The sequence below is a fragment of the Phyllostomus discolor genome, chromosome 6, assembly GCF_004126475.2.
Source record: "Phyllostomus discolor isolate MPI-MPIP mPhyDis1 chromosome 6, mPhyDis1.pri.v3, whole genome shotgun sequence".
Taxonomy (NCBI): Eukaryota; Metazoa; Chordata; class Mammalia; order Chiroptera; family Phyllostomidae; genus Phyllostomus; species Phyllostomus discolor.
In genome coordinates, this window is record NC_040908.2 from 134,941,299 (window position 1) to 134,964,292 (window position 22,994).

The following is a 22,994-nucleotide window of genomic DNA, read 5'->3' on the forward strand; positions in this document are numbered from 1 at the left end:
TTTTAAAAAGATCTGTTCTCCACCCTTCCCTAAAAGCTGTCCAGGTAATCAGAACTAAAATAAAAATAATCACAGTTTTGGGGGAATCTGTGCTTTAGAAACCTAAGTGATTCTCTATAAATGAAAAAAGCTGAGGCAAATGAAGGCAACTGTTAGAAGTTACAAAGTCAGTTTATGGAATATAAACTATAAAATCCACTTATTTTTGACTAGTACTCTTTTTTTAAAAAATACTAATTTCAGTCACAATAATCATAGTGTGTTTTTTTTGGTTTGTTTTTACTTTTTATTTTATGTACTTCCAGAAAATACAGAAACCTTCAGTATACAGCTTACTGAATGTACACAATCTGAACACACGTAGGTTAAGACACAATACATCTGCCAGCATCCCAGGTGACCCAGGGTCCTTTCCAGTTACTATCACTCCTCCCCACAGGGTAACCAGCCTCCTGACCGATTTTTTTATGTTTTCTAAGAATGATGCTGGTAACAATACATCTGACATTTGAGAATATAGTAAATCTTATTCCAAAATTACAAAATATCCTTTTTTCATTATTGAAACACAGAAGCATTAATATAAAATTAATTAAATGCTTGTAAAGAACAGCGTTACCAGTGAAAGGAGGTTAAGAAAGAGGTTGGTCTGCTTCCTGATCAGGTTGTAGGCCTGACAGCACAGGTCCACAAATAACTGGAAACGAATGGTGGGCTTTTCACCCCCGTTGATGACATACGCCATGTCAGAGGTCAGCACGAAAGGAGCCCGATCCCTATTTAAAAGAAAAGTACATACAAAGCATTATTTATGGAAGATATTCAAATAGTGCAATTGTTATCACATGGTTACTGAACTAAACTACAGCAATTTCCAATTGGAAAACTGAGTATCAGACAGTTTTGAATTTGCATTAATTCTTAAAAATTCACATTTTCACGGAAGTAATTGCAAAATCTCATCATTTAGATAGAACTTATACATGAATTTTTTCCCAAGGTCATATTTATAAATCCACACTCTCAAACAGAGACCAAACGTAGTTACAGTTACAAACACACAGAGAGAAAAACTTTGTACTTGTTGACATAATACAAATGGGAACATCTGCAGTCAGATACCACTAACTAGACAAAATACCCCTAATTCACCTCAGCAGAGGTTACACACACACACACTTATTCTTGTGGTAAGGTCATCTCTTAGGGCTTTTTTCATCCCCATTTATTCCTAAAAGGAGCTACCAGGCAAAGAACAGCAAGGAAAAGGAGGAGGCTTGGGAAATTAATTTGTGAAATTGGAAGTGCCTCTCTTTTCTTCAACAACATCAGTACCTCTTGAAGCTACCAAACATCTGTGCATGGCCCAAGAACTTCCCAAAGTCGATGTGAAACATGTGTCCTGTGCTTCGAAGCATTATGTTATCATTGTGTCGATCACAGATGCCTAAAACATAGGTAGCCACACAACATCCAGCACAAGAGTAGATAAAATTCTCAGAAGCCTGCAATAAAGATATAAAATTATTTGGGGGAAAAAAATTATTTCTAAAGGAAGCAAGATTACAAAGATTAACATAGTTCATCACTCTTTGAAATCACTATTGTAATCCATTTTCTAAACAGCTGATAAGTTGGATTATGGTAACAAGCCAGCCCTTTCACAATTCAAAAACAAAAATAACCTTCTAAAGGTGGTTATATTGCCCCTTCTCTCCAGCTTTGTCCTTTAATAAGCAGAGATGCCACCAAGCCCTGTGTGGGGGGTGTGCTGCCTTTGAGCATCTTTAAGCATCATGTTTGTGGAGCTCTGCTCCTCACAGGCTCTGCTGTTACCACAAGCGGTTACAGTGAGACAAAGACAAATCTGAATAAAAGAATATTATTGTTTTAGTTTTTTGACTTGTAGGGAGGGCATGTGTAAAGAAAATCAGCTTGTATCTTGAAACATCCAATAATAAAATTAACGTATTGTGTTGCCAATTTCATAACTCCTTATGTGTTATCTGTTAAATGTCTCAAGGCTGGAGACATTAGTCCTGCCTGTTCTGGGATTAAGTTACTAACATAATATACAGGAGGACACAGCAAGATGCATACGATGAAAATTTTAATCTAAAACATGTGCATTTAGTTTATTCTCAAGATACTACACTTCTGAATGAAGCAGTCTTATGGTTCTATCTATTCCATATGGCTCATTTTATTCCATAAGCTCCCAGAAATTGTTACTGACAGTGATGACATACCAAATGTTTGGCCCTGGCCAAGTAGCTCAGTTGGTTAGATCGTCATCCCCACAAGCCAAGGTTGTGGGTTTGATCCCCAGTCAGGGCACATATAACAATCAACCAATGAATGCATAAATGAATGAAACAAATAACTGACACTTCTCTCCTTCTCTCTCTCTCTTTCTTTCTCTCAAAAAAAGGGAAAATAAATAATTTTAAAATACATCTTAAAAAGTGTTTACACAGCACTTATCAAAACTCAGGTACTGCACTACTCTCTGTTTCTCTCCCCCTCACACACTCACGGTATAGGAATGTGTATGCATATGTTGTGTGTCTGGATGGATGGATACACATATATATATATATTTTTTGTATATATATATATATATATATATATATATTAACTCATTTAAAATCTCATACCAAACCAATGATGTAGGTACTATTATTGTCATTTTACATATGAAGCTGAAACACAGAGACGTTATTTGCCCAGGATCACATAATTGTTAAGAGGCAGAGCCAAGACTCAAACCGAGGCAATGTGACTCCTCTGTATCGTATTCCCCACATAAAAAAGCCAAGTGCATGAAAGGCTATGTGTGTTTCTTCACCATCATTTTGTGTCAAGCAGCTTACCTGGAATCACAAAAAAGCCAGCACTACTATAAACAAATATTGGCTTCTTCTGCATTGCTTTCTCCAAACCACATAGTAAGAAAAGGAAGTGTTTTTAAACATTTTAAAAGACCAATGAAATTCCTCTACTTTACTTTCTTAGGTCAATAGGTAGCATTTGCACATACCCATATGCAATGTGATACATTAATGATTTGACATAAACTAGGCAGGCAAATGACATTGAAACTGGGATCTCTTAGACCACCATTGAAAGTATTCTTGAGTCTCCCTTAGGCCAATTTCAGATCATTGCAGGTCTTATGTCCTAGAGATTTCCCTTTCTTCTTGTGTAATACAAAAGTATTCTAAAACAAAAAAGTGATGTCTCCAATAATAACAACAGCTATCAATTATAAAATTTACTATATTATATATTAATTCCTTCTCTCTCACACATTATTATATGTTAATATATAATTAATATATTAATGCATATATTGATTGTGATATATAATTATATATTCCTGCCATTAACATGTAATATCAATATATTGATTATAATATTGACATTACATGTTAATTACTGTATTGTATACAATTAATTATAGAAAGACATAAATATATTAATTCATTTACTTCTCACTATAACCTACAGTACTTTTTACAGCCATAATATATACTGTAATACCATAAAAATATAATACTATAACATTTTATAACAGACGTCACTGAAGCACAAAGAAGTTAAATAATTTGCCCGAGGTTGTACAGCTGGTGAGTGACTTTGGATCTGAATTCAAGCCCAGAAAGTCTGGCCCATAGTCTTTGCTCTTAACTACCACATGACATAGCCACTATACTTATTTCCTTAACTTTTTCCAAGACCTTTGTGAAATATAACATTCTGGGTTATAAAAATACCGGTTTTGCTGGTCTCTAAATACATGTTTGGAAAGTTTTTTTTGTAATTTGACACTGGTTTCACTTAGATTCCTGCCATTAGATGTATTCTGTTTTTACATTCTTTCCTTTACTTGGAGAAAGATACTGCTTTCACAACTTAAGACTAAATAGCTGAAACAGAGCTGGAAAATAAAAGCACTAAAGATCTATGTAATATATTTTTAACCAAGTTATTTAGAATAAGGACACATGCTAGTCACCTTTTCATATTCCTCCTCAGAAGGATTGTACTTCCTCAGCCACTCTGCAAGTGGTTTATCTTTAAAGGACCCGGTCACACCATATTCCACTTGGATTTTCCTGAGGGTATCTGAAGCGGGAACTAGCTCCACCATGCCTTTAACAACAAAATATTAAGCTATGTGAAAATGTCTTCCAAAAATAAGCCTTTAAAAAAATGTGCAGTTTTCAAGCTTTGACATAAGACACCAGCTAGCAATTATCATTTTTTAAAAAATCAACGCTGGCAGCTCATGCTAGAAAATGTGAGCAACCAAAATTGTTTTTTATTTTTGGAAGATCCACAATGTAAAAGTTAATTTAACTATTTGAGACTCTATAATCTGTACATCCATGTGCTATCCATCCCTCAAATAACAGTTTTAACTACAAAGTAAACAATATGATCTCCTTAATAAAACTACTTACAGGGTACATGCTGTCACATAGTATTTTCTCACAACGCTTTCACGAATACTTTCTCTAGTCATGTATTTGTTGAAGATAAGAGTGTTTCAGAGTAAATTAAGCCCTTTCAAAGGGAAGAACATGTTAAGATTGTCCTTGTCATATGCTTAAGTCGCGTGTTTTTTCTTCCTACTGAAATATATATGTCTGGCTGAACAAATAATTTTTTTTGCTCTATTTATAGTTCCCTTAAAACAAATATCAAACAAATAAATTATGGGACATCTACACAGTGTAATAAAATGGCGTAGATTTCTATGTGTTTATGTAGAAAGTTCTAAAAAATCTGTTTTTAAAGACAAAATCCAGATGGAGAGCTGTACACTTTGTGTTTTAAAAAAAGACTATTATGTCCTGGCTGGTGGGTTCAGTGGTTTGAGCATCTACCTACGAATCAAAAGGTCACCAGATTGGTTCCCAGTCAGGACACATGCCTGGACTGTGGGCCAGGTCCCCAGATGGGGGCACAACTGATCGATGTATCTCTTGCACATCGATGTTTCCCTCTCTTTCTCCCTCCCTTCCCTCTATCTAAAGAAAATAAATAAATTTTAAAAAGACTATGATGTATATTGGGATATACACAAAATATTCCTAGAAGGCTATGTAAGTGATTATATTTTGGGAGCAGGATGCATAGGATTAAAGATGGAGGTGTAAGAGGAAACTAAGTTTTATTTTTCAATTACATGCTACACAGACATTTTACAGTGTACATATATTATTTATATAATTTAAAAATTAGCTTTATATTTTTTAAAAATCAAGGAAATGAACTGGCATCAAAATAAGATAGGGATACAAAGACCTGCTTTGGACAAAGAACTGGAAGAAACCAAGCAAGCCAAGGCCTCCAGGCCATCCCAAAAGAAAGTGCACAGGGCTAGGTTGTTATCCTAGTTATCTGGTCACACGTGGCAGAATGAACTCATCTGGATCTTTTTTGTTGTTCTGGTTGCATCATCTGATTTATAGTTCAAGGTGACATCCTTTTGCAATGAGTACCTGCATCCTGATTCTATGATTACATTTAATCAAATTGTTAACATATATATAAATTTCTAATTTCATAATCAAACATGCATATGCACAAATTACTCAGGATCACAACAGGTCATCATGAAGAAGGATTTGACTTAACTCTGATAGTCTATGAAGAGAACTGGAACTGATGGTTAGAAGAAACCAGAAGTAAGCTCCCATTCACCTGGATACAAGAAAGAATTCTACAGCCATGAGAAGCCAGAACATGAGGGACTACCTTGGAATACACTGAATTTCCTTCACTATAAGCATTTAAGCATAAATTGAATGGCAAATATTAGAAGGATGATTAGATAAGATAATCTTTTGGGTGACTTCCTACTGTCTATGATTATAATCTAGAAAGCATTTCTCATCTTCACTAACTGTAGGTGATCTTTCTGTCCTTTAAAACCCACAGCACTGCTGTTGTCTTCTTAGAACTTTCAGCTTAATAAAGCATTTTCTAATTATTTACATATGTCTTCAATTGCTTCTCTCTAAAATATAAGCACTATATGCTATTAGCATTTTGCAGATGTAGGTACACAACAAACATGTGCTGAGTAACAATAATTGGTTGTGATTTACTGAGTGGCTAATATGTATCAGACACTAGGGTGTTTTATATTTATTATCTCATTTAATTATCACAGTGTTTCTATGAGTATAGTACTGTTATTATTCACACTTAACATGTGGAAATGAAAAAAAATATTCCATAAATAATAAGATAAAGTTTGTTCTTACTGGAAAAAAGCTTTATAACCATTATTTCATTTTGCTGTAATGAAATTTTAAATTGGTTTAACTTAGAAATGGCCTTAGTTGTAAGTCAAAAGCCAAAGACCATAAAGTCTTTGTTAGGTCAATAATGGACACCTCTGGTTACTGCAAAGCACTATCAGGGCTACTCACTGAGTTATTTAATCATGAGCAAATGAATCGGTAAAGTAACACTAAGTTAAAAGACAAAATAACTGAGATCACAGTGTGTCAGCATCAGGATCCTTATGGCAGTCATACTCTGAGCTAAGTTCATGAAAAAAATACAAATAAAAATAAGACACCAAGACACAGCTAACAAGGTTACCTCTATCTCTGCCAGTTGAGAGACATTTGAAAATCACCATCCTCAGATCCAGTCCTTCTTTAAGCCAGATTTTGTCCATTATCTTTATCATCTGTAAAGCTAACATATCTTGCCGAAGATCTTCGCCAACCTTGAAATCAAGAAAACAAAATGAAACTTGTACCCTTCCCAAACGCTGCATGGATCACACGCCATAAAGGGGGGAAGGGGAGCAGTCTGTGTGGGAGGCTCTGCCTGGAGTCAGGATGTGCTCAGCCAGCACAGCAGCGGGTCTAGCCCAGAGTTACATTCACTCCCAAATCTGTTTGGGAGCAGTGTATGCCAGTGATAATACTTCCCATAATTATTCAGTTTAATTAAATACCAAACAAAATTACTTTTGCAATTTTGGAAAAGAAATTTGAAAAAAGAATTTTTAAACTACCATTTAAGAACAAAGTAACCTTATTTTGCTCACCTTAAACATGACATTAATTTCTTCTCCCATTGGATCCGCATTCACCATTGTGACCTTTAGGGGCACAGCGTTAGAACTGAAGAAGGAACATGACTACAAATACAACACATTAAGTATTAGAAAGAAAACACTGCAATAAAATGGGTTTAATTTTTTTTTGTCCTAAGCATTCCTCCTTTCACTTGCTTCTCTAAACTATGGCAAATGGAATAACACAGGAAAGCTGTTTTTTAGATTATCTGGCACATAAAAGGTATATAAACATACTTTCTGAAACTTAAACATAGTATATGAGTAAAATATCATTTATTATTCTGAGCAGCGAAGTAAAAGCTTAAAAACTTGAGACAAAAACTACTAAAAGTTTGAGATTTAAGTATCATAATTCTTCAACAGAGGACAAAAATTTTGTATACTCTTATCTTTCCTCTAAATCAGTGTAATCTGGGATGAGATCTCTACTTCTCTGATTTATAGTACTATTATAATTAGTAATTAGTCATGCAATCAAATAGCAACACTAAATTTAACAATTACATTAGCAAAGATATAATTAACGATTACAATCTTCTTTTAAGTGAAACTGGTTAAAAAACTAATTTAAGACTGTGAAACTAACTTAAAGGTAAACAACAAACCAAAGAAGACAATGTAATCACTCAGTCCCCCAATGACATATGCATACAAGTCGGGCCTCCATGGCTCATTTCAAGAGTAGCTATGTCAACTTAAAAAAAAAAACAAATCTGAAACTCCATTATGAATAGCTATACCCTGGCCTTTCAAAACCACAAACTCAAATGGATGAATTAATTGGTTGCTTTTGCTGAACTCATGGTAGAGAAAAATCCCTATTTGTATCACTATTATTTAGTCCAGTTCAAAATAAAATTACACAATGATGTTGATCACTCACTATGTTTTGATTGCTCAAAAAAGTGCTATAAGCCCTGACTGGTGTGGCTCAGTGGACTGAGTGCTGGCCTGCAAACCAAAGGGTCATTGGTTTGATTACCACTTGGGGCACATGCCTGGGTCGCCAGCCTGGTCCCCAATGGGAGGGTGGGGGCATGTAAGAGGCAACCACACATTGATGTTTCTCTCCTTCTCTTCCTCCCTCCCTTCCCCTCTCTCTAAAAATAAATAAAATATTTTTAAAAAAGAAAGAAAAAAGCATGCTATAAACCCAGGAAGAGTTTACCTGACTACTCCCAAGGAAGGGAAAAGTGTCTACCTGTGAGTGGGTAGTTTTACCATCAGAATTAAGAACACATGCCTCTCATGTAACTATTTATACTGCAGTAAAGTATAGTTTAATTTGAGGTAGTAAGTAATTTTACACTTTTTTCTTTCAGGAATGGTGATTAGTAACAATGTAGTAACATAAATATGGGCCTTATACCACAGACATCTACAAATACTTATAAGCAACTTAGGTGGGTTTGATCCTCATTTGCTTTAAGCATGCCTGACCATTTCCTTTCTTCCTGCACATTATTTTGAAATGTTATATGAACTTCTAAGTATTTTATGTGTCACCTTAATATTTAATTCTTTTGCCACAAGACTTGGATTAAGAGGGAGACGACATTTATTTCTTAGAAAAAAGGACTGTACTCGTTCCATACTCCGTTGGAGGACAACCTAGGAAAAGAGAATGATACTGTAAGTACATAATGGAAATGAATATGTATTTTTAAGACAACAAAATTACACTGTGGACCTGATTTTTAAAATGCCCAATTGTCAAATGTTGCTAAAGACAGTTAATTTTTACTATAAAAATAAAGTAAGAATAGGCAAAGGCTATAAACATGGAAGGGAACAGTATATGTATGTTCATATTTAACATTTGTTAAAACTCACATTCAAATAAACAAACTGAATAAAAATTAGGTATAACTTTTCATCAGATGAAAAATTTAAGATAATATCCAGTGCTGGCTACAGGGTGGGAAACAGATACTTTCATAATGTATTAGTGGGGAGAAGGATGTATACCAGTCCATATATAAATATATAATTTATTTTTTGGTAGAGCAATCTAATAGAAACTACTACAACTAAAAATGTACACAGTTCTTAACTCAACTGTTTCACCTGTAGGAATATCGTATTAAGAAATGAGGGGCAAAAACATACACACTGCAGTTCATTGCAGGACTGTTTGAGGAAAGAAAAATATATAAACAATCTATATAGAAGTAATTAATGGTTCATAATTTATGCTACAATTACCTTGTAATATTATGTACCTATTAAGAAACACGAATTGTAACTATATATGTACTGACATGAATTCTCCAAGATAAAGTAAAAAAAAAAAAAAAAACAATTTGCAAAAAACAAAAAGTGTATGTGTAAAATCATAAAAAATGATCAAGACAGAAAGACAATAATCTGTAAGAGATTTATTCTATAAACTTCATTATTTAGATTTTTTTAAACATTGGCATCCAGTCATAGTTTTATTATTTTACAGTTACAATAGTTAAAAAGCAAAATAATGAAAGAAACTCAAGATAACAATTTTAACCAGAAAAGAATGAATAAACATGGGAATTAAAGCACTGATTTTCTGAATTAGGTTGTGAAATCTTTCCCTAAAGATTTTAAGTAACCTTTAAATTCATCTGTCCAAAACGGCATAGGTATAATGAGAATTCTATTGGCTATTTATTGACAAAGAATAACAACTTCACTTGTCAGCACTGGAAAGATCCTTTGTCAAAATGTTTATGTTCCCTCTTATGGGTACATACCTGTCTGGCTGACCCACTAGCTTGCTTGACTTTTTCTGCTACTCCTCCTAAAAGCTGTACAAGCTTTGATTGCTTCAAGAGTTCTTCTCGGAGCCCTTTTCCTCCTACTGACAGGAGAGCCCCCAAAACATGTTCATATCGGGCCCCGAACTGTGCGTCATGCAGGGCATCCTTGAGGAGCCTAACAGAGCAAAAATATCTGTCAGCCACTTCTGAAAACTGGATGAACATCTCCCAAAAATCAATTTTACAAGTTTAATTGTAGGTCTCCAGAAATTTATTTTAAGTCATATAGGCAAGTAAAAATTCATTCATTATTACAGAGCTCTAACATGCCAAATAGAGAGTTTTGTTATTTTTTGTTTTATTTCTAAGGACATAAAAATTTAAGTTCTTAAAAATAATGCCTTTATAAAACATCTGGTATCTACAGTAAGTGGTCTGGGTGTACCATTTAGACTTTCAGAGTATGTCAAATACAGTACTGAAAAAAATTTAAATCTTACCAATATAAATTGTGCGCTATCTGTATATTTCCCAGTGCCCTGGACAGAAGGAAGCGTACTAATGAACTGTTCAAATAAATTTCATATTTCAAAGCCTACACATAAAAGAAAATAAAGAATTACTAGTGGTCAAATCCATAGTACACTGTTAGGATAAAATTATCAAAAAAAGAAATTATATAAAGCTCACTCCTATTGATGAAAGATGATATTGGTAAAAATGAAACAGATAAGTTAACTTAGGCTAAATTAATGAAATCAAGCAGGAAAGCACAGACCTGGGAATAACATTCATTAGCTACATTTAAATGGCTAATAAAGAAAAATAAAAGTTCAAGTCTGACTTATTCTGAGAATCTAAAAAGTCAAAGAATTAAAAATTCAGATTCATATCTATACACACACACACACACGAGGCCTGCCCAGAAAAAGTCCAACCATTGTTAATATAACGAGAACGGTGTGTGCGACATTGATGTAACACAGCAGCTGAAGAGAGCAGACTGGAATGTGCATGCGTGAACAATAACGTCTTCACTGTACTGGTCAGTGGGGGCGGTAGATGCCCTTGAGTAAGCATGTGTGCTGTGTGGCCATCACATTCAAAATGACTGAATGACTACAGCAACAAATCTGCATCAAATCTTGTGTTAAGCCTGAACATTTCTCTGCAGAAGCTATTCGGATGATTCACAAGGCCGCAGCTATGTGCAAGTGGTGACTGCAGCTTCATCACGACAATGCGCCTGCCCATGCATCGCATCTCACCTGGACAAACTGTGGGAGAAGATCTGTCAGCTCATCATCACTAATAGCCTCGATCCAGGTCACAGCTTGGGACCTCACTTCCTGATCAGCAAATCTAGAAAAAAGTATCACAAAAATCAAGATTTGATGGTGACTTCTTTCTAATGAAACTGTATTTCCTGAAAACATAATCTAAATTTATTCCTAACAATGAACACTCATATAGCTCTTTATTCAAATGCAATGTGTGTCACCTTCTTTTTTAGGAAGAAAATCTTCCTGTGCTATACAAATTCTGGTAGGGGACTGGTTTATTAGAAATCTTAAGCTTATGAAAATTAATTTTGACCCACATCATAAAAATATAACAAATTATTCAAAATTTACAACCTAATTCCATATTTAGGCTAATTTTCAGTATCACATGTCCTTTTAATAACCTTAATGAGAAGGTATATTAGTAGAAACATACATTTACACATTTATATTGCATCGAATTGCTTTCATGTTAAAGCAAAGGGAAGTACTCCTACAATATAACACCTTACTGGAAAAATTAACAACAATAAAAAGAGCAAATAAACTCCATCTTAATCGACTTACTTTGAATCAAGAAGCTCCAATGCAGTCAGTGAGTCTAATGGAGGCCACTGGTGAAGCAAGGAGTAAATTTTGGCAAGATTAACCCATTTCCAGTTTGGGGCACTTGCTAGTATTTTAGGAAGACAATTTGTGTGTTTGAGGCAATAATAACGTTTCTCCCACAAAAAGGCTTTGTCTTCTTTAGAAAGTCTGCATACATAACAGGAGCTAAATTACTTCTCAATGATATAATAACAGTTATGGTCTCAATGATTAAAAATACAAAGAAAAAATGTATTCATTTTAGGACAGCCACTTGTTGGTAGAATCATTAATACTAATTTGGAACAGAAAAACGTAATGTACAGCAAACACCACTAATTTACCCTAATTTGGGGAATAGAAAGAAATCATTTTGCCTTGATAAAAGTCTTAGTTATGAAAATGAAGGATAATTCAGTACAATAAAAATTTATTAAGCTCTAACCAGATGCCATGCACTAGAATCAAAGTTGAATAAGCAAAATCCACCCTAAGAGCAAGGATTTTATTCATTTTACACAAGTAAAATCAAATGTTATGTAATGCACAATTGCTATTACAAAATTTTAGAAGATGATTGTTTATATAGCTCAATTGAGTATATTTAAAGAGAAAAGAACTTGTTTTGGAGATTCTAATTTAGACTTAATGAGAAATGTTTATGTGAATGAAAGATTTCACTCTTTTACTACCCACCCATGTACTTCTGTTTATGTAATACACACACTGAAATGTATTCATCTCATGTGGAATACTGAAAAAAACTCAAATACTGAAAAAAGTGCACAGTGAGGTCCCTATTCTTCCAATTCCCCTACCAGAGGCAACTGCCTGAGCTCATTTATTCCTCCAGACTCCATGTGTATAGAAGCACATACACAGACATACGTAGAGATTTTTCCTTTAGTGGGGATACACTAATACACTATTCTGCTCTTTGCTTTCTTCATTTAATGTATCTGACATATTGGTACATGGCTATAACTTCATTTTTAATAGTTATATAGGACCCTGTTGGATAAATGTACCATAATCGGACCCCCATCAATGGATATTCCCTATTAGTTTTACAATAATCCTAACTCATACTGCAATGAGTCTCCATAAGCAAATACAAAAGGGCTTCTTTCCTCTAAGACATGTAACAGCTTGGAAGTAGAATTGCTAGGTCAGACTGTACACATTGTGACCTTTATAGATTTTGCAAAATTGTTCTCCAAAGCTTTTTAGAATTCTGCCAACAATATAATCCCCCCTCTTCTGTATTAACACTTTCTATGACAAAACATTCTAATTTTCAACAATCTGATGTTTATGAAATGGTATCTTGTATCAATTTACATTTCCTTAATTACTGCGAGGCTGACGTCTTTTCAAATGTTTAAAAGACATTGCATTCTTTTCCAAAGAATTATGTATTAATATTCTTTGTCTAATTTTACTACTGAGTAAATTAGACCAAGTAAATGAGTAAACGTTGGTTTTTCTGCCAATAAGATTCTTTGCACCTTAAGGAAATTATCTACAGGTATTTACTGTCCATGCAGTTCCCTTTTGAGTATGTGAAAACTTTGACCTGTACAAATTTCTGAACTTTTATGTAGCTGTATAGTCTTTATATATAAAACTTTCCACACCAAGAACATTGCTAAATCATGAACTAAATCAGGGTATTTAATAAACCACTAACTTGAGCTTTACATTGTAAGAGATAAATAGGCAAAACAGAATCAAAGGAGCATACCCAAGTGATGAGTCTTTGTGAAGAATATGGAGCAGTTTCCCTTTTGTATCATTTTCCAATGTTTCCAAGTTGTATTGTTGGACAATACTTCTGTCAACTTGAGGAGTAGTGTAAATGATATCGAATGTGGGAGAAGGAAAGTCGACCTTAAAAATTTAACAGAAGTTGATCAAATTACAGCTGAACAGGCCACATATTGTCCACATTAACGTCTTTCTCTTTGAGAACATTGATTTTTCTTAGTCACCAGGGTGAATTTTAGATTGTATATTAAATTAATGTCCTTTTGCTGAAAGTGATTGCATTATTGGTAATTCGCAATAGCACATACATTGCTTGGGATGGGTACAAAGGCATATTTTACTGTTTCTCAGAAACTGGAAATGGTTCATTGGCATTTAAATTGAAAACAGACCCTAAAATTGAAACAAGATTGATTAGGCCTCTTTAATAACAACCCAAATCATGATATACACATACTTTTTTACAAAGAAATTTACATATAACCATCCCCATGTGTCAAGAAGTACCTTTACCTGTAACACTATTCTTTCCATCACATATCCTTTTTTGGGGATTGTTCCAGGAATAGGGGTTATATGTGACGAAGTCCAAAGATATAGAAGCTTAGTTCCACATGTTAAAAACCTTCATGATGTAAACAGAAAAATACTGTGGTTTTTATTTTAAAAATCAATCAAAACTTACAACACATAGTAATGAATTTGAAACGTTAGTATTCAAACATTTATGAAATATCCTCTTTCTAAAAAGAATGTCATCTTTAAAAACCTATAGGGAAGAGTCACTCTCCATAGTGTACTGATCTTTAGGTAACTGGACTGAAGAGCGGGGGTTGGAACAAAGGGAGAGAGAGGAGGGATCATATCTAAGGAGGAATGGGGTTGAGGACAGAACAGAACACACTGCTCCCAGAACAAAGCAAGTCTGGATTACAGAACCGCTCTCTGACTTTTACCATAAGAACAAAAATACATGCCCCAAAGAAACAGAACCTGCTTTATGACTTCTTAAATGATTATTTAAGAAGTTTTAATTTATCTGTGCCCTGGACCAGGGGTCAGTAAACTTTATCTCTGAAGGGACAGACAACCTTTGTTGCAGAGACTCAAATCTGCTATTATAGTGCAAAAGCAGCCATGAACAATACATAAGTAAATTTGTGCTGTATCTAATAAAACTGTACTTACAAAACACAGGCAGCAGGCTGTAGTATGCTGACCCTTGCCCTAGACAACCAGTTTATGGCCTAATTGCATTAAACACATGTATCAGTAAACACAGAAGAAATTTCTGAAAACATGAGATATTTATAAAAGCACAAAACTATAAACTTCATTAAACTTTGTTCATTTTATTAAAATAGCAAGTATCCTTTCCAAAGCTAGACTCTAGTCCTGCTGTTTTTTCTTACAGGTTAACAGCCTTTAAATCTCTGATACATTAAATTTTGTCTTTTTTAGAACCATTCTCACCCCCAAATAGATTATTTTTAAGGTAAATTCCTATCACATTTCATCTATCGATACTTTTATATGCCTCAAAATGGTAAAGTTTTATTTTAAAATAAGTACAATGCCATTACCACTTCTACAGTAATTACTTAAAATCACCAGCTATCTAATTAATATTCAAATTTCCTGGATTGTCTCAAAAAAATTTTTTTAGTTGGTTTGTTCAATAAGGATCCAAGCAAGGTCCAACATTTTCATTTGGTTGATATGTCTTTTAAGTATCTTTAATTTAAGAGTCAACAAGACTCCAGCCTATTACCTGGTTTTGTAAATAAACTTCTATTAAACCAAACCACACATTGATTTACATACCGTCAATTACTGCTTTTGCTCGTGTGATGGAGACACATGATCCACAAAGCCTAAACTACTTCCCTCTGGTCCTCTTTACAAAGTCTGCCAACTCTTGTTTTGTTTTGTTTGTTTGTTTGTTTGTTTGTTTTTAACAGTGAGACAACTATTCTTTTTTAATGATTTTATTCATTCATTTATTATTTTTAGAGAGTGGAAGGGAGGGAGAAAGAGGGAGAGAAACATCGATGTGTGGCTGCCTCTCATCTACGCCCTATTAGGGACGTGGCCCAAGGGTTAACAAGCCGGCACTCAATCACTGAGCCACAGCAGCTAGGGAAGACAACTACTCTTGCAACGCAAGTTATCTGGGGAGAGGGCAGACGCAGTCCCTCACCACCACAAACTATGCAGCTGAGTTTCTCACACAGGGGAGATCGCAGGGGTCAGCACACCCAAAGTGCAATGGGTGAGCTTCACCCTGGGAAAACCATCCTCCTGATCATGGTATCTCCCCTGCCAGGTAAGTATCGTTCTGAGAATTTTCCTTACCCTGGATTTTACTTATTGCATCCCTCTGGTCACTCAGCACACCCCTCTATCTCCTGTATTTTCTGTAGTAAAGTAGCAGTTAGATCTGGAGAGTTGACCTGATTTGGGTTTAGTTATCTGGCAAGAATACTTACTACTTTTAGGGGGTACTGTATACTACTTTCTTTGGCAGTACATAAAGAGGCACACATTGCTTGGTTTATCTCTCTTTCTGAGGAGTAAACATAGTTTATGTAGGTGCAATCTAAACATCCATATTATAACAAAGTTCCAGACACAATGATTGCTTAGTGGTTTTAAGCAGGTATTGGTAATCACTATGTTTCAATGGTTCTCAAACAGGAGTGATTTTGCCCCCGGTAGACACTTGGAGATGTTTGGAGACATTCTGGGTTGGTAACTGCGGTGTCTGTGTCATGCAGCAGGCAGAAGGCAGGGACACGGCCAGGCATCCTACAAGGCGCAGGACAGTCTCCCACAGCAAATCATCATCCAGTACAAAATATCAATAGTGCCAAGACTGGGAAACTCTGGCCTAAATCTAACGCTGACATAAATTATTTCAGTAGAAGCTACAACCTTGTGATATTCTATCATTTCATCTGCATCTATTAGCTGAAATTTTTCTATAAAATACTTTCTCACACCAATTATTTGGTAACCCTGAGATGCACCTGTAAGGGAAAAGCAAGGTAAATGCTTGATCCTGTTTGCTGAAAAATGAGCTAAGAACTCACATGTGACCAAGACTGACTGCAGAGCCTTGAGTCATCTGGCTGCCACAGCAGTGACTTTTTCAGGCTGTATGTGAGTTGCACTTTGACATAAATTATTTTACAAGTAATTTCAGGGCCAGGATTTCTGATTACTATGCGATAGTACATTAACTGAACTAAATAATTAACACTTTGTTTCTCTGTATGAATTAATGTAAAATCATCTGCCCTCTTAACACCTGAGTATTTTTTGAATGTTAAGTACTAACATTACCCAGATTAACTGCATTACTTGGCAAAGTCTCAAACTGAATGCCACCTGCTCACTGTTTTAACAGCAGAGTGTTGGACATGAAATATTTAATTGTCTAAAATCACTTACTCTGTTGAATTCTGAAAGAATGTTAAGTCCTTCACCTAAAAAACAATTCTACTACCACTAATTAGCACAGTGCCGTAGTGCAAGTCACATAAGCTCTCTGTGACAAGTAAGGGCTAGTAACAACCTTTACAGGGTTGCTGTGAGGAATACAAGGATGTACACAGCACTCAGACTAATGACACCTAGCACACAGTGAATGCTAGGGGTTTATTACAGAGTGATATGCTATTAAACACAATAGGCTTCTTGGCTGCCAAACTTTAGAGATATTTTAACATGCTAATGTACATAATCACTCTAAAAAATGTTACCATGAGCCCTGGCTGGCATAGCTCAGTGGATTGAGCACGGGCTGCGAACCAAAATATCGCAGGTTTGATTCCCAGTCAGGGCACATGCCTGGGTTGCAGGCCACGGCCCCCAGCAACCGCACATTGATGTTTCTCTCTCTCTGTCTCCCTCCCTTCCCTCTCTGGAAATAAATAAATAAATCTTTAAAAAAATGTTACCATGTGTTGAATGAATCATATCCCAAACTTAATTCAACTGACTTTTATTTTTTTTTATTTAGGAAGACTTTTTAAAATATATTTTATTGATTATGCTATTACAGTTGTCCCATTACCTCCTCTTCATTCCCCTCCACCCTACCCACCCTCCCACCCACATTCCCCCCCTCTAGTTCATGTCCATGTGTCATAAGTTCTTTAGCTTCTACATTTCCCATACTATTCTTGCCTTCTCCCTGTCTATTTTCTACTACCATCTATGCTACTTATTCTCTGTACCTCTTCCCCCTCTCTCCTCTTCCCAACTCCCCTATTGATAACCCTCCATGTATTCCCCATTTCTGTAGAAGACTCTTAATGGTCTCATGGAACATACTGTTACTAAAAACGTAACTAAACTTGTCAGCTAAAAGGTCAGATAGATTACTGGCTACTAGTAGACAAAACCTTGAAAGGAATTTCTTTATCCCTAAGGATCATTAAGTTTTTGTACTCATGTAGAACCTTTGGCAATTAAAGGCCAGGGGCCCATAGCTGTAAGGGTAGATGAATCAGGTAGCCAGGTAAGGAGAAAGGAATAATGTTCAGTTGCAGATTCCCTGAAACTTGAGAAGTATGGAATAGAGATAAGAAGAGGAAAAATGGAGTTGTTTTAGTAATGCCAAGGGCACCTATAAGACTAAATATTATATCAATAAAATAGTGCTTGAAGACAATCACAGTTTTATAAGTGAACTGATTGCTGCTTTTCTCCTGAAACAGAGGGGCAAACAATCCTTCGACTACCCATACAGATACGTTCTAACTAGAGCAGAATAACTGGTTTCCTCTGATCTGTGTCCCTGAAAACTTCCTTTTATCACACTGAAAAAAGCTGAGGCAGCTCATTACCTCATGCTTGCCACCATTCCCTACCCTGTTCTCCAGCCAATTTGGACGCTGAAGACATGTCCATAGAAACTCACCATCACAACTCAGTAACACTTACCGTTTAAAATCAAAAAGAGGTAAAGAAACTTTGCCCAAAGCTTCTGGCCTCTTTCTCTGCTTGTTAGAATCAGGGGAACTTCCACTGCTCTGATTTAAAATCCCAAAAAGAGTAAGGTGAAGAAGAGATTCTAATGGCAATTGTGATATCTGGATGGGAAAAATAATTCTATAAGGGAAAAAAATGTATTAATAGAAAAAACAAATTGGATAGAATATATTAATCCTTTAATGAAACAGACAGTTGTAGGTATTTTAATTGACCCATCAAATAATCTTTAATCTTGAATAACCTTTACTTAAGTAGCAAGTTTGCCTAACATGTACTATAAAATATCTTAGACAAATTTTATTGAAATTTCAAATATAAAACATTTCTTTAAAATTTGTTAGTGCATTTACTCAAGACTTGCAATGCCTATTTCTAGACAAAATAATAGTAGTCATTTTTATTTCCTTTAGGAAGAACTAGATGTTTATGAGTATGAGTACTGTTGATTCAGTACATATGTGTGCTCATATACACACAGACATGTGTATGTGTTTGCCAGTGTTCTGCTTTAGGACACGCGAGGTCAGCAGTGGTCACTCTGAGGAGCCATGAGATGGCTAAGTGTTAAAAAGAAAGTGACATTTTTCCCCGTATATGCATTTTATATTATATGATTAGTTTCATAGACAACTGTTATTTTTGTAATTAAAAAAATAAAAGAATAGGATATCACTCAATAAATGTGGAATAAAAAAATAAAAAGTTCTGCAATGTCCTATCTGTCTAAATAATGAAAGTATTCCCTTACCATAAAAATAGTATTTAAAAACACTAAACTAAGCAATGTTATAACATACTACCTTTCTACAATTACACGTGAATTTATATACTTAACTTGACAAAGTCTAGGAAGAACGGCATATTTCTGCAATTTAACAACATGTAGATTTAAAAGAGCATTTTAGGTTTTTTAAATCAGAATTTCAGTCTGTTCTACAGCATCATATCTAAAAGAGACCTGAAGATGTCGGTAAGAATTTAATGTATTTTAATGGAAACTGTAATAAAAATAAAAACCAGGATGCATACATGGAGAGAACAGGGCATACTGAAAAAAATAAAAAGCCAGAAACTTCACTTACAGTTCATCCCATTTAATAAGGTAGAAGAAATTCTTATAGGTGCCAACCTTCTTTGATTGAATAGGCTTAAAAAGATCCTTTCCATTGTGAGACAGGGAACATATCAAGTAGTATTTTTCATAACTGAGAAAAGAAAGAGTTCAATTTTTATTTGATAATAGAATTTAGTTAACACAAATATATGTCATTAGCCATCCTTCCTAAAAGTGACTAATATCTGAAATAACTGGGTTATCAATCATATGAACTTAAGGAAAAGCATCTGAAACTTAACTATTGCTAATTCTGTAAAATAAAGAGGCACAGCAAAGGGAATGCAGAAGTAAACATGTTATCCCCAGCTGTCAGTCTAAGGTGGCAAAATGATACCAGCTGGAGAATTTACCTCAATGTTATGCTCAGCTAGTTTCTAGCTTTAGATTTTAGTAGAATGACACTGAGTAATTATTCATTTTTAGGTAAATTCTAGGAATAAAGAATACAAACATTATCATCCCTAGGTGCTATTGTCCTTTGCTAAGCCACTGAAACAAGAGTCAGTGAAGCATACAGATAGTGCATCAGTCTGACTTGCACGGAGTCAGTCTTCATTGGGGAGACAGATGCTGTTACACTGTCATTAGACAGCAATAACAGCTCTGAATTGCCCTAAGCACAGAGATGGTCAGATACAATCAGGCAACCTTGTACCACAGGAGTCTTAGGTTCAGTAAAACTGTATTCTACTAGTATTCTAACTTACTGCTAGGTTTACGTATGAATCACTTTGTTCATATACATAAGTATATTATAAATATTATTTTAAATCTAATGTCACTGGTTCACAAACACCCCTAGCCAATGATTTGATCGCTTTTCTCAATTATCCCTCTTTATTTAGGCATTTTACTAACTTTATTTCCATCTTAATTAATTATCACTGTAGTTTTCTGTATTGTCTTCTAAGTATTTGTTCACCTTATTAGTATCGCTAAATTTATTTCTGTGTGTATGGAAGACATGGGGGGTATTATCCCTGCAACTTGCTAAAAGAATGAAACACCTTCAGACAGCAGTAGTACCCATTTAAATGCAAGTTCCAGGGGCAGAGTTTTGCTGCCTTTGTTTACTGCCGAATCCCCAGAGGCACAAAGAACATACCCCACAGATGGTGCTCACTAAATATTTCTTGAATGAATTAATATACCACATTCAACTCATTTTGTTATTTTTTATATTTCATTTGTTTATTTTATATAAAGGTCAATTTAAGCAGAATTTACGCTTGATATCTTTTTACTGGATATTACCTTCTTTTATAGCATTAAGCTATTATTATAATACTGCTTACTTGAAAATACTCAATTCAGACTTTTCAGTTTATATTATTTACTTGCAAATAAGTTGAAGTTGGCAAACTTTATGGCATTGATGAAACAATCCAACAGGAAAAACCCATATTAAAAATTATAGAAGAGGCTGGTGTGGCTCAGTAGATTGAGCACCGGCCTGTGAACTAAAGGGCTGCCAGTTGGATTCCCAGTCAGGGCACATTCCTGGGTTGCAGGCTAGGTCCCCAGTGGGGTGCATGTTAAGGGCAACCACACACTGATGTTTCTCTCCCTCTCTTTCTCCCTCTTTCCTCCCTCCCCAAAAATAAATAAAATCTTTAAAAAAAATTATAGAAGAAATCTGCTCTTGCACACTGGAAAGCCTAGCAAGGAGTAAACTATTGTACTAAAAGGGGAAAAAATGTGCTAATGTCAAGTCCCGTTATACTGTTTCAAATTACCCTGGTTCTAAAGGAAAGCCAAAAGAATAGCAGTCATAAATGGACTAATTTATTAATCAACATTTGCCCTTTTAATTTTAAACATATTTTCCTGCCTTTTTCCCAGGTAGTAGGAGTGATATTTGTTACTGGAACAGCTTCAAAAATCTCTGTAATTTTTATGAAAACCACCAAGGTATCTGTGATTCTTTATCATCCACTAAAATACCAAGTTAACAGTGGGTGCTGACATTTTACAAGATCAAAATAACTTCTATGTAAAGCTGTACATATTTTATTTTGAACAGCTGCTTACTTTGATACCCAATTACTTGAAATTCCATGTGCAGCAAAAATAGTAAACTGAAGCTGTTCTGCTGTAGTCCATGCTTCCTTGATGCTCCTGTCACTTTGGACACAGTCTGCAGGACTCCTACCAGAATTTCCATGGAGTCGGAGAAGATCATAAATTGCTGCAGTTAACTGGTCCATGCTTACTTGAACAGGATTTTCAGGATGCAGTGAGCCTGGATGTAAAGAAATAGTTATCACGATTCTCTGAAAAAGCAACAATTAGTGCTAAAATTTAAAAAACTGAAGACATACACACCCCTAGTCAAACTTCTGCTAGCGTCCCCCTCTCCGGACAGGGAAGTCACCTGCATACACATACAAATTTGTCAAAAAATGGCCCATGACAAAACATAAAATGTTAAGCTTTCATTTCAAAACTTTCCCAGGGGAAACTTCCCCAAAAGTATCTGTAGAACCAATAAAACAATAAAAACGTAACTCCCCCACCAAGTAAACAGATGATTTTTAGTAAAGAAAATCATAATACTATAATATTATTAACCAATGTCACTCCCCAAAATTTCAACTATTTCAACAATTTTCAAAAGAAAATCATGAAGTAACTGAAAATTACTGCAAAATATACTAACTCAACAAAATCTGCCTCATTAAACTAAATTAAGATTTGATACACAAAGTGATAAACATGCTAATACATCATTTTATTTTCCACTAGTTGCTCTACTATTTAGCATGGTAAGAACAGCCTTAAAGAAGCTAGAACTCCTTTACCATTTAGTGTCTCAACACAGCACTGAGCTCTCCTCCTCCTTTCTACTTTACCCAGCAAATTAACATAACGAATAAAACCTCAAACATTAGGACCACGGTAGTCGATCACTTCCAAGTGATTTCATATGTATTTTTAAATTTTCAAAAACAAGCACATAATAAGAAAAAAAAGAGAGACCCAAACTTCTATATACCATATGGACAGGTTTTCTAAGAATAAATGGATTGAGCTTTCACCGAGATATTTTTTGAGGGGCACACCATCAACATAGCTTTAAATTTATCGTGTCTTGCAATCCACTTTCTCTCATCCTTCCAGTAAGAGCTATGAACACCCCTGTGAACAGAATCGATTAAATGCCCATGGAAAAACCACAGGGAGAGCTTTCACTAAAAGCTATGCTATCAGAAGAGGGCTTTTACCCTGGTTTCTACTTCAGTAGTAAGTCAGTCACTGTTACTGAGGCATTTGGGTCTTCTCAACAAGAAGGAGGCATGGTCCAAAAGAGAACCCCCTGTTATCAGCAGTCCTGGACGCCTCCATCCAGAGGGAGAAACAGTACCTACTACCAGCCAGGTCCTTCAAGCCAG

The 22,994-nt window shown here is 35.1% G+C and overlaps 1 protein-coding gene and 1 non-coding gene across 2 annotated transcripts in view; both read right to left on the minus strand.

The window, feature by feature from the left end:
• PIK3C2A (phosphatidylinositol-4-phosphate 3-kinase catalytic subunit type 2 alpha) overlaps positions 1-22,994 on the minus strand; it is an 82,380-nt gene that overhangs the window by 11,232 nt on the left and 48,154 nt on the right. The window contains exons 10-25 of the mRNA XM_028517696.2: positions 21,928-21,976; positions 21,634-21,844; positions 19,568-19,690; positions 18,435-18,602; positions 13,998-14,109; positions 13,462-13,607; positions 11,697-11,885; positions 11,115-11,208; positions 10,347-10,441; positions 9,841-10,021; positions 8,618-8,722; positions 7,079-7,171; positions 6,622-6,751; positions 4,019-4,155; positions 1,336-1,505; positions 620-776 (exon numbers count right to left, since the gene is read on the minus strand). Coding sequence (XP_028373497.1) covers positions 620-776; positions 1,336-1,505; positions 4,019-4,155; positions 6,622-6,751; positions 7,079-7,171; positions 8,618-8,722; positions 9,841-10,021; positions 10,347-10,441; positions 11,115-11,208; positions 11,697-11,885; positions 13,462-13,607; positions 13,998-14,109; positions 18,435-18,602; positions 19,568-19,690; positions 21,634-21,844; positions 21,928-21,976 — 2,160 coding nt within the window. The remainder of the gene's footprint in view (positions 1-619; positions 777-1,335; positions 1,506-4,018; positions 4,156-6,621; positions 6,752-7,078; positions 7,172-8,617; positions 8,723-9,840; positions 10,022-10,346; positions 10,442-11,114; positions 11,209-11,696; positions 11,886-13,461; positions 13,608-13,997; positions 14,110-18,434; positions 18,603-19,567; positions 19,691-21,633; positions 21,845-21,927; positions 21,977-22,994) is intronic.
• Positions 15,656-15,818, minus strand: LOC114501232. Its single transcript, XR_003684982.1, has one exon. It is a non-coding gene; the product is annotated as a U1 spliceosomal RNA (small nuclear RNA).